Source organism: Alternaria alternata (assembly GCF_001642055.1).
Source record: "Alternaria alternata strain SRC1lrK2f unplaced genomic scaffold CC77scaffold_23, whole genome shotgun sequence".
NCBI lineage: Eukaryota > Fungi > Ascomycota > Dothideomycetes > Pleosporales > Pleosporaceae > Alternaria > Alternaria alternata.
Window position 1 is genome coordinate 220,779 of NW_017306212.1, and position 16,676 is coordinate 237,454.

Here is a 16,676-nt window from a genome sequence, read left to right on the forward strand (position 1 = left end):
TGGATTCTGGTAATAATTTCTCAGTCACTAAGGTCAATTACGTCAGCGTCAGCTAGTACTGAACGTTTAGCGACGGGTTCAGGGGTTTCGTCCGACACACCCTCGCGCACTTCAGCCTTGGGTTGCCAAGATCCGTCCTGTTGAACGAGAATATACCGCGTGCTGGCAAGCCCCTGTAGCTCAAGCTGCTTTTGCACATCCTCAATGAAGCCATCTACTATAAGCATTTGTGGACGAGCATCGGATTTACAAATAGGACATTTCCAGTGATCAGCTACCGAAGCGTCGCCCTTGCGTGGACGGGACTGGAGGAAAGTGTCTAGATCGAAACAGTCGTTGTGTGGACATGCTTTACTACGGACTGGAATGTCACACATTTTGGCTTGGCTGAAAGGGTCGAACAGCCCAATGGTGAGTGTGCTTTGGACAATGGTGATTTCATCATCGTCGACACCAGCGAGTTTCTTCTTGATGCTTTGTAATACTTGATCTGCCGCAACGCAACTCTGATTCAGGCAGTGCTGCTTGATAGATTCATGAGATGAGACATCCATCCCCTCGATGGCGGTCAAGTAATTGAGATGAGATGTATCTCCAGATGGAGCCATTACCACAAACTCCAGGACGTTCTCACCTTCTTTCAAAAGGCCCGTGAGATCGATAGGGAGGTCTTTTCCATAGTGAATTTTTTTCCGCGGATCAAGAGGGGTGCCGTTGAAAGTATAGTAAGAGTGAGGTATCCAATGGGTATCAGCCACTGCCCAAAGGTCGCTTGTTGGGGTACCCATTGGGCTAGATTGCGGCCACTCAACACAACGCAGACGCACGAAATTGTTGCCTTCATTGATGTTCATAGCACCGGGCCCACCGATTGTATCTCGAACAGTTGTTGCGATCTTCTGCATATCGGAGGGTGAGAGCGTGAAAGTCCATTTTTCGATGGTACAGGCAGGTGCGGATAGCCGAGCTGGAGGCTTCAAGAATCTTGACAAGAAGATGTACAACGGCGAGGATTCGGATTGTGATTGGAGATCTGGGCTTCGCAGATGGGCTTGATGTAAAGCAAAGCGTGTAGGGTTAGGTACTCGCTGCTGTGGCTGTTGGTAGTCGAGAGCAGGAAGTAAAGGCCGCTCTGGCCGGCTGGATGGTAAGACGGCAGCCGGCGATACAGCGGCCAGCCGGGTAGGCCGTGCGGGAAGACCACCGCGCCCACGAGACTGCTGGATGGCAGCCTGTGCTGAGCGTGGATCGACTGAACTATTCGGACGTGGTGGCATTGCATTGGTATCTGCAGTAGAATAGTTGCTTTGTATCTGTTGTGGGTGATATTGGGGGGCTACAGGTAGTTGTTGCTGTTGTTGCTGTTGCTGCTGTTGTTGCTGTTGTTGGGGAACGCCGTTGCGGATGTCAGCCAATGAAAGACCTTGCTGTTGAAGTGTAGCTTCGAATGCGTCGGTTAACGTTCTCAGTTTAGTGCCCCATAGTTGATCCTCGCGGGCTCTCAGGAGCTCAAGCGACTCGACAGGTGATCGCTGGTGGCAGTCGTCTTGATTCTGACGAAAAATAGCAAGAGCCTGAGCCTCGAAGCTTGCGAAACTAGGGTTGGGAACCACCGCGCGCCAGAGAGATCGCAGAAGAGCCGTGAATAAGAGACGCTGAAATGTGGGAGAAGCAATGCCGAGTTGGACAGCGAGATCTCGTGCGAGGGGCGGGCGTCGGAGTGTCCGATTCATGGTCTTCACCTGGCGGTAGTTCTGTGATTTAACAACGAAATGTCCGAAACGTTGTGCTTGATGTGCATACGTGGTCGACCACTGTACTGCAGTCTGCTGCATCGGATACGGGAAGTTGATGAACAAGTTAATGTAATTAAGTGAAAGATTATGATTCAAGTCAAGGACCTCTCTCAACATGCTCTGCGCTTGATGCAAACCCGGTAGCTCCAGCAAACTCTCCGGTATCATACGACGAGCATGGGTGAGCATGCAGTAATATTGATGCATAGTAACATAGGACCAGTCCTCGTCCATGGTGGCATCCCACAGAACGCGCAGGCGTCTTGCATCCTGGGGGTGACTTGGCGAAGGAGGGTATGAGGTCTGGAAATTGCTGAGAGTCTGCAGACAATCGTTCCTTGCGTACCCACCATCATTCGATGGATGATGCGCCGAGGGTGCCATGGGCCTGTTTTCTGGCTGCGTCGTGCAGGATGAAGGCTGGGAGTTTGGCGCTTGCGAAGTCGTCGGTGGTGGCATCAAAGGCCCGTGTGGTTGGAGCGGTGTTCTGCTGGGTTGCGGATTGTGAACTTGTATGCCTTGGGGTATTTGTGGCGAAGCCATCATCCCGAACGATGGGCTGCGACTGTCGAGTTGCCCAGACGGTCTATGAGGTAAGTCTGGGCAGGCGTTTGTCGTGTTTGCTATGGACAGCGGCCGGCCTTGTCCATAGACTTGACTGCGTCGCCGCTTCTCTGCTTGCTGTTCCTGTCCTTCGCTTGGTCTTTTTGAAGAGGCGCTCTCGTGTGGTGGCGGATACGCTGATGTCTCCTCGCTTGGAGTGGGGGACGGAAACACATGGGCAACCGAAGGCCCAGAAGTGGCAGTGTTCTGAGGGACAAGGACATTGGGGAGCCGGGGAGACGTGGAGTTGGAGGGCGGCTGTCGTTCTGTCTCGACGGTCGGGCGCGGTTGCAAAGGTATCTGTGGTGTCGTATTCGGGTTCTGTGGGCTAGTGTTGGGAGCGGGCGCCGGCGCGGGATATTTGCGAGGTCTTCCACGACCGCGCACGGTGGAGGGTAGCGAGTTTGTGGTGACTTGTGAAGGAACGACAGGCGGCAGGGCTGGCGCGTTGGAGGGCAGTGTCATCCAGCTCTTTTGCTTCCCCCCAAGATTGCCCAGTGCATAGTTGAGTGTTTGCGTCGTCGCATCCTCCGGCAGAGGGTGCCCCTCAGGAGCCATAGCGCTATCCTAGGGGCAGACGGTGCGCTATGTTTGGGGTATTTCTTTGTATGCACGCGCTGGACGCCTCCGACTGCTTGACATGGGTGACTCCGGGTGTGGGGTGTTCATGTCGCGCTCGGAGACGTGGGCGCATTTTCAGTGCATAGCAGGTGGTGGGTCGTGACTGCCGCGTTTCGATAGGAAGTGCGTCTTTGTTGTCCAGGCCGCTGCCAGATGTGGAAAAGGGAAGGTGCGTTGTGGATGAGGTGAATGTCCAATTCGTCACGCCGTCATGGCACTGCGAAGACATGGCGCACGGACAGCCATGACAGCGATGTTTCGCGAACATGCCAGGTCGCATTGGGTCAAGGACATGGGCGCTTCTGGACGGCAATTAATCTTTGGCCAAGTCAGAACCGCTCCAGGGCTGCCCGCTGGGGGCTCGACGGTAAAATCCACTTTGCCAACATGCATGGGCGGCTACTAAGCGGCATTCGTTTTGTAGCGCTGGTACGGCCATGGTTTTGCGTACCGACGTAATTCATATCACATGAAGGCTAGGTCGCCTATTGATCCAAGGATGCACATCACTAGTCTCCTGCCCTTCTGTCCCACCATCCAAGTATAGACACGACACCCCCGGCAGCCGCACGACGACGGGATCAAGCAATATACCTCCACCCTTCCCACAAACAACATCGCCACTTTGTTTCACTGCGGACCTGTCTGCTTGTTTCAAGTAGCGGCGGCCTCGGGAGCCAACATTTAAACTCATTGCTATACGTCGAGCTGTTGCGCCCGCCTCGCCCGCCGATAGCGCGAACTGCCACGAGAATGAACCACCGATACTGACTGGAGACTGCTCGCATACACGCCCAACCCGAACCAGTCTTGCAGAGCACCTGTAATCATGGCGCAACGCTCCCACACCGAGGGCTGCCGGCCTGGCGACACCCTCGTCGTAGTGCGTATGTTTTCCCCCCCCACCTGTGCTGCCACTGTGCTGCACATCCCATCGACCCGCTGTTGACGTGCGCTCGCAGACGAGTTTCTAGCCCGGAGTCCCGACGAGCTGAGTCTAAGGAGAGGAGACCGCATCGAGCTTATTGAGCGCGACGACGACTTTGGCGATGGCTGGTTCCTAGGCAAGAACACCGAGACGGGAGAGAATGGCCTGTTTCCCGAAGGTATGTTCCCCTATCGTAGGCAGCGTAGTCGTGCAGACGCCCCTTATCTGGCTGGTATGCTTCTTTTTTGCGAGCAACACAGCTAATGCCCTAGCAGTCTACACACGGCCAGCACCAAAACCAACACCTATTCCGACCATGCTCTCGCGCAATCCCTCACAGCTGTCTGTGCGGTCAGAGAAACCTTCAGTCACGCCCGGAATGGCCATCTCTGAGCCGCCGACCGCACAGCCACCGGCTACCACGAGCGCCTCTCCACCTTTAAAATCAGCACCCACAGAGCCCCTGAACATCGCGTCGGGGCCAGAGATTGCGCGAAGGACATCAATACAGAATGGCCAGAGGAGCATCAGCATGGCGCTGAGTGGGGAAGCGCCGACCGAAGACGAGACGATAGGGAGCCCCGTCATGCACGAGACTCTGAGCGTCATCGACGAGCACATTACGGGCATGAGCACGCCGAGGCACAGCGCCGTGGGGAAAGAGCTAAGGTCCAATGACTCGGGAAGCGAATACAGCAGCCACCACCGACTGTCATACATCAACGGGCAGGAAACGGACGAGGAGGAGCAGAACTGGCACACAGAGGAGGAGGTCAAGACATGGTCGCCTGCACGCGTCGCCGAGTACCTCGAAGATGTGGGCGTGGAGAAGAAGCACTGCGATGTGTTCCGAGATCAAGACATTGACGGCGAGGCGCTGCTGGGCGTAGATCGCAACTTCATCTTCATGCAGGAGTTTGACCTGGGCCCTATGGGACCACGACTGCGCACCTGGATGAAGATCAACGCGTTGCAGTCGGAAGTCAAGAACGCGAAGGAAGCGGAAGCTGCGAGGAGTACGCTGCTCTTGCCACCTGTCGAGAGTCCCGACGAGTTCCCAGCGGACATGGGAAGGAGCAGGGCTGCGTCCACTGGGGCCGTCCTTCCTCGAATACCAACACTGAGGGAAAGCATTGGATCTCGCGGCAACACCAGCCGCCAGCATATTCCGCGTGCAGCCTCGTCTGCAGGCCGCTCGTCAACTATCGACGCGACATCTCCACTCATCCAGCACACACCCGCCTCACCTACGCTCGGTTCGCCCGTTCGACCCTCCGCTGCTTCCGTCCGGAGCATGAATCACAGCAGGCGGCACTCTTCCATTGACTACAATCAGGGGCCGCCCACGCCTACTACATCCGGTTTAATGAAGTCCTCCACATCTGGAGCTATGCACGCGCACAAGAAGACACCTTCTTTCGATCGCAATTGGACTATGGGTTCAACGGCCAAGTCGGCACAAGCACAAGATCTCATGCGGCCAGTCTCATCCCATCACATGCATGCTTCTAGCACCAGTGGAACTGCGTTTGACTTTCGCGAGGCTGGTCTGAACTCTGGAGATCTTGACCGCGGCTACTTCTCCGGTGGTGAGGTCGACAATCGCAAAAACAGGAACGTTCTACGCAAGAGGGAAAGCACGGGCGGCCATTCGCGTACCGCAAGTCACAACACCGAGGCTGGCCAGCGTGCTTCTTTCAGTCGCCGACACAGCAGAATCGGCAGCGCAGATTCAGCTCTCAGGCCAGCAAGTCCCATGTCGGCTGCCGCGCAAAAGTACTACGGCACCAGCATCAAAAGTGAGCGCAGCTCCAGTGCATTCGACTTTGTACGGCCTCTTAAGCCAGCAAGCGACATGCATCCCACAGTGACCAAGCTCGCGTACGATTCGCACAGCATCGACGCTATTGCGAATTCACCCAATATCGCAGGCAGCGAGACTTCAAGTACAGGTCGCGCTTCGCCTTCGCCCGCTGCTGCGCCTTCACATACACGCTCATTCTTCAGCAGCAAGAAGTCTTCACAACCCAGGGGTCTCCGAGCGATATCAGATGCCATCACTGGTGGTGAGAAGGCAAATTTGAGCTCCGCCGATGTGACAGCCTCGCAACACAAGGATTCGCCCATGCAGTCGCCTTCACGGACAGGTTCTAGCACACCTTCTGGTACCTCATTGTCGAAGAGTTTCGAACTGGAGAAAGCAGATGCTAACAGGCGTTTCACCGCCGGCTCCACTACTTCCAAGGAAGGAAAGAAGAAGGCTAAAAAGCATGGCACCAGCGCATATCTCAAGGGCCGTCAGCAAATCACCCCGCAACAGGCCATGGAGAATTGCGACTACAGCGGTTGGATGAAGAAGAAGTCTTCCAGTCTCATGACGACGTGGAAAACGCGTCTGTTCGTGTTACGTGGTCGCCGTCTTGCGTACTACTACACTGAAAATGACACAGAAGAGAAGGGTCTCATCGACATATCATCACATCGTGTGCTACCAGCGAACAATGAGAGAATGACTGGTCTACACGCTTCTCTCACAGGCGCCGCCTCATCACCTACGTCTCCGCATAATGCCACAATACAGACAACAGCTTCTGCAGATAGCGCCAAAGGTATTCCAGGGCTAGAGGAAGACGTTTCGGGCATGTTCATCTTCAAGCTCGTACCTCCTCGAGCAGGACTTCAGAAGGGCGTCCAATTCACCAAACCTATCGTGCACTACTTTGCCGTAGACAGCCTCGCTGTCGGACGACTCTGGATGGCTGCATTGATGAAAGCCACCATCGACCGCGACGAGGCGCTCCCCTTTACGACCACATACCAGCAAAAGACCATTTCCCTCGAGAAGGCGCGCGCCATGCGTCAACGTCCGCCAAACCTCATGGACGAAGACGGAACGGAGGATGCCGAGAGGAAGAGCGAGATCTCGAAAGAGAGCATACAAGAGAGCACTATCCACGAAGAAGACGAAAAAGGCCTCGCAATCTCGGGACTCGATGATGCCAAAGCTCTGCTCGCATATGCCGATAGTGCGGATCCTCACCCGGATCACAGGCCCGACAGTACCGCTACGGCAATTGCAATGTGACCGCCCTCAACGCATTGCATGTCCATTCTTCTCTTCCGACACCAATTCACCATCTTCTAAATTCAGTACATGCATTAATACTTTCCCACTAGCCATTTGTTACCTAGGACATGGAAGCAATTACTAGTGGGATTCTGGAGGCGTTCTTCTCATGGCGAAGCCCACAATATCTCCTTTTTCTCATCATATACCGTCATCAAGGTTGAACAGTCGTCCTTTATATACAACATACCCCTCTCTTTTCTTTTATCGATATATTCCCGCTTACTATCTGCATATTAGCATGTTGATGACGAAATCTCTCCCTTATGATCTTGGGAGACTTGACTGGAAAAAGCGAGATTTACAGCTTGAGCTTCTTTCTTTGCGTAATGTGGATGTAGCAATGGATCCACGTAGTTAGTTGGTACGTGGAGATGAACTGTGTAATAGTACGATTGATAGATCCAAGCTTCTCTGAGTAATTGTGAGAGATGAAGTCGAACGTTGTGGACTGCTGACAGAAGATGTGCATTGCTATTCACTAGCAGTATTAGTACCATACCTTTCGGAAGAGCACCTCTATACAGTCCCCAACGACAAGTTGTAAGTCCATCAACGCTTTTATCAGTACTCCAACGCGGGCATTACAACAATTTCTTCATCGCATCCCAGAAGGTTCGTGCTCACCAGCCTCATTACAACAACGTCTACATTTGCATTCGCATGCATACCTTCATGATTCGTATTATGACCTCTTCATCAGCCTCATCTCCACTGCTCTTCTTCCCGCCCCAGTAAGGAAAGCACGGCTCACGATCTACACCCCTGCCATTTGCGCCGAAACACCTTCATTTAGCTGATCATCAGCAGGGTGGTTGCAAGAGACGTCTGAAACATCTAGTGTTGCTGTTGCTTCCGGCCATAGGGTTTATGCTAAATTGAAGACATGGCAAACGATCCCGAAGTATTTGACAACAAGATAGACAGTGTCGAGGTCTAGGAAGAAGTTGAAAACGTTCCGTATCTAAAGACAATGAAGTAGTAAAGAAACAAGTCGAGATGTGATTGCTTAGTTGATTATTTTTTTGATTTCTTCATTTAGGTCATGCGCAGTGCAGCCTTTGACTATGTAGTGAAACTTATGAATCTATGCAAGCGAGTGTTGTTGGGGGGTATCATCTCCAGAAAAAAAAACTAATCCTAAAACGCCTTTCTGATGCTGTTATGCAAGCGGTGTTCGTCCCCTAGGGTTGTGTAGGGAAGGTGACCGTCCTCTTCCGCCTCATTTTCATCTTCAACTCCGTGTTGGTGGTACTCTCCTGTGGCGCGAACCAATCTCGCAGGCCACACTGCTCTTCTAAGCTCCTGAATAGGTCGTCTACACGATCCAGCATCCATCCACTCCTCATCATTCCTTGCGGCTTCGCGTAACCCAATCTGAACGATGTGGATATGCCGCAGCTCCCTGCGTCGAAGGAGAATTGCATGCAGTTATCCTGCTCCTCGCACAATGCACGGCAGTGCTCAAAAGATTTCCAGGCATTTCGCTCAAGTTCATTCTCTACAGCCGAATGATCGTGCGCATTGTACTCCTTGTCTGCTGACATGTTATCCCACCCAGGGACTGATGCGTCGATCTTTGGTCGCACAAGCTCCATGAACACGTCTCGATGGCGTAGGAGAATTTGATGTCGTTTATACCAGTCTTGCTCAAAATCCCAAAGCTCTTCGATTTCAGCAGGGGCGACATGGTGGTAGGTAACGGCAGGGAAGCACCATAGATCGCGGTCAATCTTGGAGACTGCGGGGTCGAGGGTGGCTGGGGAATCGCCTTGGAAGTGTGGGAATGCGCGATGAAGAGGAACATGTACGTCTTCAAGTACTTTGCCGAGTGCGCAGTCTCCAACCCAATGTGTCTTTGTGAACTCCTCATATTCACTAATGCGCTCAGATCGTCGCGATGCGACTCTCTGCATGGCTGGATTTGAAAGGGCAAATCCGGCGCCACCATACGCAAACTCGACCTCATTGATGAACAGATGTTTGCCAATGTAGTAGGGCTTGCTGTCGTCAAAGTTGCCAAGAAATTCCAAAAGGTTGTTCCAGTTCATGTACGTGTCCGCTTCCATGAAGAAGTACCACTTCGCATCCGGCTTCTCCTCTAGCGCCTGGTCGATCATAGGTAAGAATTTCCACTTGTCCAGCTGCCATCCAGCATTGTCAGTTCGCAAGTAATCCCCTTGCGACGAGCCGGACAATGATGTGAGAACCTGCTGCTGCTTTACACCTCGTCTTCCATGCTCTTGGAGTTGGTGGTACAACTTGAAATCCTCATTCGTCGTCTTCGTCTCTTCGCTAACTCCTTTGAGCACGTCGTGAACAGCGTGTCCCTCTATGTCCTCATCCAGGTCCGAGTGCACAACAAAATGGGGAACGCATCGCAAGGTGGTACGGAAGTGCACTGGCACCTTTTCTTGTGATTCGGTGGCTCCGGTTCGCAAGACGACCAAAACGTCATCAGCGAGCTTGGACTTTGGACAGAAAGTTTCTTCAGTAAGATGATGGTTGGAGGCTTTTCCGGCGTGAAAGCGGGGCTGAGTGGCCCTGGTGAAGATATTGAGAACGGATACGGAGAATACGGCGCAGAAGAGCAGTCGGCATATGAAGGAGCGGTAAGGCATGGCGGTGTTATTAAGGGCAGGCACAGCACCGGGCTGAACCGCAGGTATAAAGAATGAGTGTGATTGTTGGTGGTAAGGACAGTAGTAAGAGAATGAATGTGTTTATGGGTTCGCTAGTGGTCTGATAGAGAGTGGAGATGCGGTGCCGTAGCCATCGGATGGCGGCGGAGTCTGGCAAAGCGGGGAGTAGTTCGTTTGAATAAGGAAAGAAGAAGAAGGTTCAGGGAGGATGCATGCCCTCTTGAGCGACTTGTAGCTTACGGCGATCATAACCTTTTGTCAGGACGTGTGCGCGAGTGGCCGAAGCGACATGGCGATCAATGCCTCCGGTGTGGGTTCGTGAAATGCGCCGGACCTGTCACGGCGTGTCATTGCCGTACGAGTAGGATCGTCACGAACCTCGGTACTAATGGCATAATTGATGGAGCGCTTTGAGAAGCGCTGCATCAAACAAACCGTCTGTTGATGCGCGTTCTTGGCTGCTCTCGTGGTATTGGAGTATGCTGCTGCATGGTGTCAGAGTTATGGGTGTGTTAACGCTCGGAGCCGGGGGGTCGGTAACCTGGGGCATGAGGCGTTGCGCCTACCGCTTTTGGCGCTACGTCATGGCCGGTTTCAAGTGGCTGCATCAGGTATGGCGGATTTCGATCGGCAATTGTAGCTGCCTCATTGTGGAAGTTTGTATCCCAGCGTTGATCACCATCATCACCAAATGAACGCGCGTCGACGAAAGGAGTACGCTCACCTGACGCCTTCAAGGGATATCCATGCTTGAAGCGTCCATGTTCGTTCACGATACTCATTTCCGCCGTTGCTGCGGCCGTACATTCAAGCTTATTCAACACGGAAAAGAAACTATACGCAACAGAGTTCGGGACATGATACGAAGGCTCTGCCGATGACACGATGGCTCAAACAACGCGCTCGCAGGCCCGACGTCGGTCTGTAAAAGAACAGCAGTAAACCACGAAGGGGTCTCTCATTTCGATGCCTCCCTTCACACAACTTCTTCGAGCGGGCTTCACTGTATCTCATGCCAGTCTTGCTTTTCAGTTCGATAACTTTGCATGCGTTAGATGTGTATAACAGCTAGCCTGAGCACAGTCTTCTTTCCTATTTTCCAAAAAGCACAGTAACTTCCTCATACGACGCTTCTCCTCACCGAACCGCGTCTAAATACCATCAAAGCAACGGCGAAGCAACGGCAAAACATCGACAAAAGAAATGTCACACTACGGAACCTTTGATAACGAGTCAGCATGCTTCTCAACGGCAGCAGCCCGGCATCACTACTCAACGTGCCGAGATTACTCAGCGGCAAGTGTGAGCCATGGCTGCCGGCTTTGTACTATGTTTTGCTTCAAGTGTTGCGCTTTCTCAGTGACTACAACTGACACGTGGAACAGCGACATTGTCGCGCATTGGTTGGGGAGCCGTGACTGGTGCAAGAAGGTGCGATGATTTTTCCCTCTCCGCTGAGCCTGTGGCTCCCAGCGTCAGCTTACAGACTACATTGTTCTCTATCTTCCACCATTTTCCTATAAGCATTCAATTGAGGGATCTGCATATGCACTCGAGAAGTCTATGAAAGTAGCAGCGCATACAAAGAAGACTGGCTGTTAGTTGTTAGTGTAAGAATACTGATAGGCCGCTTGATGCCACGATTGGAATCTTCAAGACACATTGAGCTTCTCAAGCTCCCTTGTCTACAATTTTCTGCAAGAGCCTCGTTCAATACGTAACGTCGTCCATATGTTATCTTCCTTTTTTACCGACTGGAGCAACTGAGTTAGTTCTATGTGGTCACTGTGACTGGCAGAGTACGAACAATGGCTCGTATGCGCTCAAAATACGAATGATGCTACTACCATTTCAGTACAGTACTGACGCACGTCAGATTTAGGTGAGCTATGCTGCTTAGCACCGCCATCAAGTCATTCCAATGCTGATCACCTCGAGGCGTGCATGCAGCGGATATGAGACTCAACCTCTGACGAACGTCTGCTCCCAACAACGCTTCCGTTTTCTGGGGTGATTGAGCAAATGCAGCGTAGTCTATCGAACCGCTGCCCAAGTTGCGCCGCAACGACAACCCTTTCGTATCAACAGCAAAACCGAGTACTTTGTACTTCGCCGAACAATGCCCAAGACGGGAATCAAGATTACGGAATACAGAGAGAATCTTCGTTCCGTGCGCAGGGGGTTAGCGGGACGAGCGGAGTGTAGCCGAGTAGACAGTGGGGCGCCACGAAGTTTTGGACAGTAGTCACACCGTCAAATGTCAGACTGAGTGAGCAGCGATTATGCTAGGTAAGTGCCTCCCTACATTACTCTGCACATTGCCTCTGATGGGTTTGGTAAAGTGCGTTCCGAATACCAATAAGGAGGCATGGTACCTGAATGGCTTGCATGACATCTACCAATTCTCTCAATGACTGCATACATTCCAGACACAATTTCATGCTCGTGAAGACTGCCGTCATTGTACCTCATCTGCATTCCGACCAGCCGATTAATGACGCCTCAGTAAATTAAATATACAGATCGGCCAATGAGCACCTCTCATTTAGTAGCATGCCACACCCTCGTTATTTCCCGTCTTCCGTGCTAGGAAGGATATCGGTATGATTCTGAAACTGCGCTAAGACTTTCTTTGTCCTTCAACTCCCTAATCACCCAGGAACGACATTCTCGTACCACAATCAGGAGCAGGCACCTCAATCCTCAGCTTGTGGAATCAAGCTTTTTGCGGAATGTTGTGAAGCTCGTGTATGCACCCCGCCATACACTGCTTCTAGCTAGAAAATCTCCGGACGTCTCGTCAAAACTGATGATCCAGGAATTGCGTTGCGGCACTTAGCCAGCGAGTAAGCGGCTGCCGCAATACTGCCGCAATATATGAAAATTCCAATCTAGTGTAACATGTGTTGTACACTACTCGTCCACTGCTCGTCCACTACCACCATAAGCCCGACTGACCGCTTTTCAACTTGAACACAAAACTACCACACGAGCATGTTTGATGCTGATTCCACAGTATGCACCGTCAGTGATGAGGTGGTTACGTGGTGGGCTTGCTTGACGATCCATTAATCATCTCGGCTACCGTCTTGAGCCACCGGTTGCAAGGGGATGTTAGGGCTGTTAGTACATACCACATATGCGGTGTACCTGGTGGCGGGAAGAGCTCAAGGTCAGGCATAGTAGGCAATTTGTGGGGTGCAAGGGAGTCTAGAAGACTTTCGTCATGGCATTTTCTCTGGAGAAGAACTTGGCACACATATATATAAAAAGCCTATGATGCCTCGCCATCAATCAGTTTTACTTACACCCACAAGCTCAGCAAAGCAACTACCGATACTAAGGACAATCATCGAAAACAACTGCCCGTCATGGTTTCCATCAAGCAACTTACTTTCCTCGCCCTCGCCACCGGCCTCGCAACCGTTGACGCTCAGTCCACTGGAAAGACCACACGATACTGGGACTGCTGCAAAGGCTCTTGCGCATGGTCTGGTAAAGCTCCCGTGAGCTCACCGATCAAGACTTGCGACAAGAACGACAACCCACTCTCCGACGTGAACACAAAGAGTGGATGTGACGGCGGGTCAGCATATATGTGCACTGACCAGTCACCCTGGGCGGTCAGCGACGACCTTGCATACGGTTTTGCAGCAGTAAAGCTTTCTGGCAAGACTGAGAGCAACTGGTGCTGTGCATGCTATGAGTGAGTCTATCTGAGTGCTCTTTAGGATGCCGAAGAATCAAGGCTAATGTATCTTTCTTCTAGACTGACATTCACATCCGGCCCTGTCTCAGGCAAGAAGATGGTCGTGCAAACCACCAACACTGGCGGCGACTTGGGAGACAACCACTTCGATCTCGCTATTCCTGGTGGTGGCGTAGGCATTTTCAACGCCTGCACTGCACAATTCGGTGCGCCACCCAACGGATGGGGCCAGCAATACGGCGGTATCTCCTCCCGCTCCGAGTGCGAAAGCTTCCCTCAGAAGCTCAAGCCAGGTTGCGAATGGAGGTTCGATTGGTTCAAGAACGCGGATAACCCAAGCGTTTCTTTCAAGGAGGTTACTTGCCCCAAAGCTTTGACCGACAAGACCGGCTGCGTTAGGCAGTAGATGATGGATGATGATGCTAAGCACGCTTAGACGCGCCTTTCGCTGTATATATATGAACTTATGACACAAAGAACGATAATGATACATTCGTTGACCTAACTAATCATGTTTGGTCGTCAACTCCGTCTGCCCGACCTCATGCTCGTGTGAGCTTCCTGAGCTGACCTGTGCCAGCTTCCCATTAACGCCGGCAATAGCACTCTCAACAGCGGCCGCTACATCAATATGGAAGAACGGTCTGTTCTGTCCATGCACAGTGGTGACCTTGCCACTCGGTAGTCCCTTGCTCCTGTTGACGGCATGGATTTCATCCTGCGCCTCTTCGTCGTGTAGCTTCGCGCCCGAATTATCGAGAGGTGCATAGCTGAATACTGGGTTCCAATGCTGACGTGCTGCGAACCTTTCGCGGTCGATGTAACCAAAGCCAGCAGTTGTCAAAGCACGCTTAGTCCAGCGGCTGTTGATCGACGCGAAGTGCCATTCTACAGTTTCGGGTGCTGCATGACGATCTAGTTGTGCGCGCACGTCAATGAGACCTTGAATCGACGTAACATCGACATTGTTGACAGCGCTAAAGTCCAGAATGATCGCACGGAGGATAGGTCGGTTATCATCGAGATTCAGCTGCTTTCCGCGACGCGGACCTTGTAAACGTCAGTACGTTGAATCGCACCCAATGCATATGTCCACCTACCTGGGTCGTTCCATGGTCGATCACCGATCTTTGTGTATTTGTTAAGCTCTGTTGGACGAGAGATTGTCTGCGCGTGATGCACAATTTCGTCCATGTAACCTTGTTGGTTGAGATATGTGAAGCCCTCAGTGAAGCGGTAGATCAGTATACCGGGATACGGAGACTCAATATCAACAAGCGGGTTTGAGCCATCCTTGCGGTCAATTGGAATAAAGGCTTCTCGGACAGAAGCATCAGAGCCTGGAATGAAATGGCTGTCTTGCTTGTTGGCCATCGTCTCCGGGGTGGCGCGATAGATGCGGACTTTGCCAAGAATGGCACCGTGGGTGAACAGCTGGCGCCAAAGCAAAAGTGCGAATGAAGCTGCAATGGTAACATATATACCATTTTCGATATTCGTGAAAACTGTTACGAAGACACCCGCGAAGAAGATGACAACCTCCAAAGGCGACGTTTCCCAAAATTGGAAAACAACGTTGGGTGGAGTAATGAGATCTCCGACAGCGTGGATGATGACGGCAGCGAGAGCGGCTGAAGGGATGTAGAAGAAGACTGCGGTTAGAGCGTATAAAGCCAGGAGGACAATGATCGCTGTGAAGATACCAGCAAGTGGGGTACGGACACCTGCTTTCGACTTGATAGCAGTACGCGAGAATGACCCGGTAGCAGGGTAGGCGCCAAGGAATGGACCGATCACATTCGTGAAGCCCACAGCAACCAGTTCTTGCGAGGCTAGAATATGTGGTTAGTACACTCATGTAATCAGATAGTTGTTATTGTTGCTTACGGTTGATGACGTAGTTGTTGATTCGTCCGAAAGACTTCGAGATTGCGATATGTTCGAGAATCAATACGATAATCGTGACCGGGATATCGGGTGCAATTGCCGAGAGGAGCTTCGTGTCCATGTTCGGAGCACCAGCATGCTGAAAGCCCCTTGGTACACGACCGAGGATCTTGAACTTCGCCATCTTGACATCGTTCTTAGCATTATGAAGGCCTTTGATGTCTTTGTTGGCAAGCCAACTGATCATAATGTATAGCAGAATGACGAAAGCCATTCGCAGTGTGCTTACGAAAAACCAGACCTTTTGCTTTGAAGGCTGCTTCCTCGACATGAAGTTGCAGAATATACGGATGGCGTATAGCATGAACAGAGCAGTCAGACCCATAGCAGCATCGAGCTTTGTGCGTGGAAGGCCTTTAAGAGTGTCGATGACGACCAGATATGTAGGACCGCGTGTGTTGACGCCAGATATACCCATTAGTGCTGGGACCTGGCCGGCTCCGATCGAGATAGCAGCGCCCGTCATGAATGAGGTGATAGCAACAAGAGGAATGAGCTCGACGATCCTTCCAAGCCGTGTAAGACCGATAAAAAGTAGAACAGAACCAGCGATGACGGATAGAGCTCGAGCAATGTCCACAGCTTCAATCTCTGGTTGTTTTTCCTGGATTTTGGTAACGATATTTCCGACGATGGTGCTCATGACAGCGACGGTACCAATGGTGATATCCTTGGATGTAGCGAAGGCCCAATAGAGGATGAAGCCAACAAAACTTGTGTAGAGGCCATACTCGGGAGGCAGTTTCGCAAGCAGAGCGTATGCCATGCCTTGAGGAATGACAACAAATCCAACGGTACAACCGGCAATAAAGTCTCCAAATAGCCATGTCAAGTTATAGTGGAATATCCAGTCCAAGAAGGGAAACAAACTCCTCAGGTAACGCGTTGTGGCGGCCGCTGACGGCTTGAACTGAGAGAGCCATTCTATCGCGGTAGGTTCACGTTCGACGTCTGAATTTCGTTAGCTGTTGCCGATCGATAAGTCCTACAATATTCACATGTTTCCACAGAAGATATTGACGCGGCGCCAGACACCTCGGGCTCTTTCCGGTAGTCAAGATTTATTCCAAGGACCTTGGCCGCGTTGCGACCAGCTGAAGCCATGTTGGCGGACGTTGTCAGTGAAGGCTGTGCCCTGGGCTCCCGAGGTTCCGTGAACAGCGGGTGATTCAAGGTGACAAGGAAGCTTCCAGATGGAATCAAAATAACCCCCAAAAATCGCGGATGTTGAATTGGAGTATCTGTAAGACCTGGCGCTGAGACAGATCGAGAGAAGAGGGTGACCTTATACTACGCTTTGTGG

At 51.9% G+C, this 16,676-nt stretch overlaps 5 protein-coding genes across 5 annotated transcripts; 2 read left to right on the top strand and 3 right to left on the bottom strand.

The window, feature by feature from the left end:
• Positions 1–20: 20 nt before the first annotated feature.
• Positions 21–2,957, bottom strand: CC77DRAFT_945600 (hypothetical protein; the record flags this gene model as incomplete). Its single annotated transcript, XM_018535029.1, has 2 exons — positions 21–2,286; positions 2,536–2,957. The coding sequence occupies 2 exons, from the start codon at positions 2,955–2,957 to the stop codon at positions 21–23; spliced, it is 2,688 nt and encodes an 895-aa protein (XP_018381383.1).
• Positions 2,958–3,664: 707 nt separating this feature from the next.
• Positions 3,665–7,172, top strand: CC77DRAFT_408178 (polarized growth protein Boi2). Its single transcript, XM_018531595.1, has 3 exons — positions 3,665–3,907; positions 3,983–4,126; positions 4,224–7,172. Exons 1-3 carry the CDS (start codon positions 3,850–3,852, stop codon positions 7,031–7,033), a joined length of 3,012 nt encoding a protein of 1,003 aa, XP_018381384.1. The 5' UTR covers positions 3,665–3,849; the 3' UTR covers positions 7,034–7,172.
• Positions 7,173–8,081: 909 nt separating this feature from the next.
• On the bottom strand, positions 8,082–9,962 carry CC77DRAFT_408395 (hypothetical protein). Its single transcript, XM_018531597.1, has one exon. The coding sequence runs from the start codon at positions 9,694–9,696 to the stop codon at positions 8,260–8,262; it is 1,437 nt and encodes a 478-aa protein (XP_018381385.1). The 5' UTR covers positions 9,697–9,962; the 3' UTR covers positions 8,082–8,259.
• Positions 9,963–12,632: 2,670 nt separating this feature from the next.
• Positions 12,633–14,124, top strand: CC77DRAFT_408538 (endoglucanase-5). The gene is made up of 2 exons (XM_018531602.1): positions 12,633–13,423; positions 13,487–14,124. The coding sequence occupies exons 1-2, from the start codon at positions 13,089–13,091 to the stop codon at positions 13,830–13,832; spliced, it is 681 nt and encodes a 226-aa protein (XP_018381386.1). The 5' UTR covers positions 12,633–13,088; the 3' UTR covers positions 13,833–14,124.
• Positions 13,882–16,663, bottom strand: CC77DRAFT_408422 (sulfate permease 2). The gene is made up of 4 exons (XM_018531599.1): positions 16,372–16,663; positions 15,314–16,324; positions 14,527–15,258; positions 13,882–14,476 (listed from the first exon to the last, which is right to left on the bottom strand). Exons 1-4 carry the CDS (start codon positions 16,475–16,477, stop codon positions 13,932–13,934), a joined length of 2,394 nt encoding a protein of 797 aa, XP_018381387.1. The 5' UTR covers positions 16,478–16,663; the 3' UTR covers positions 13,882–13,931.
• Positions 16,664–16,676: the final 13 nt, after the last annotated feature.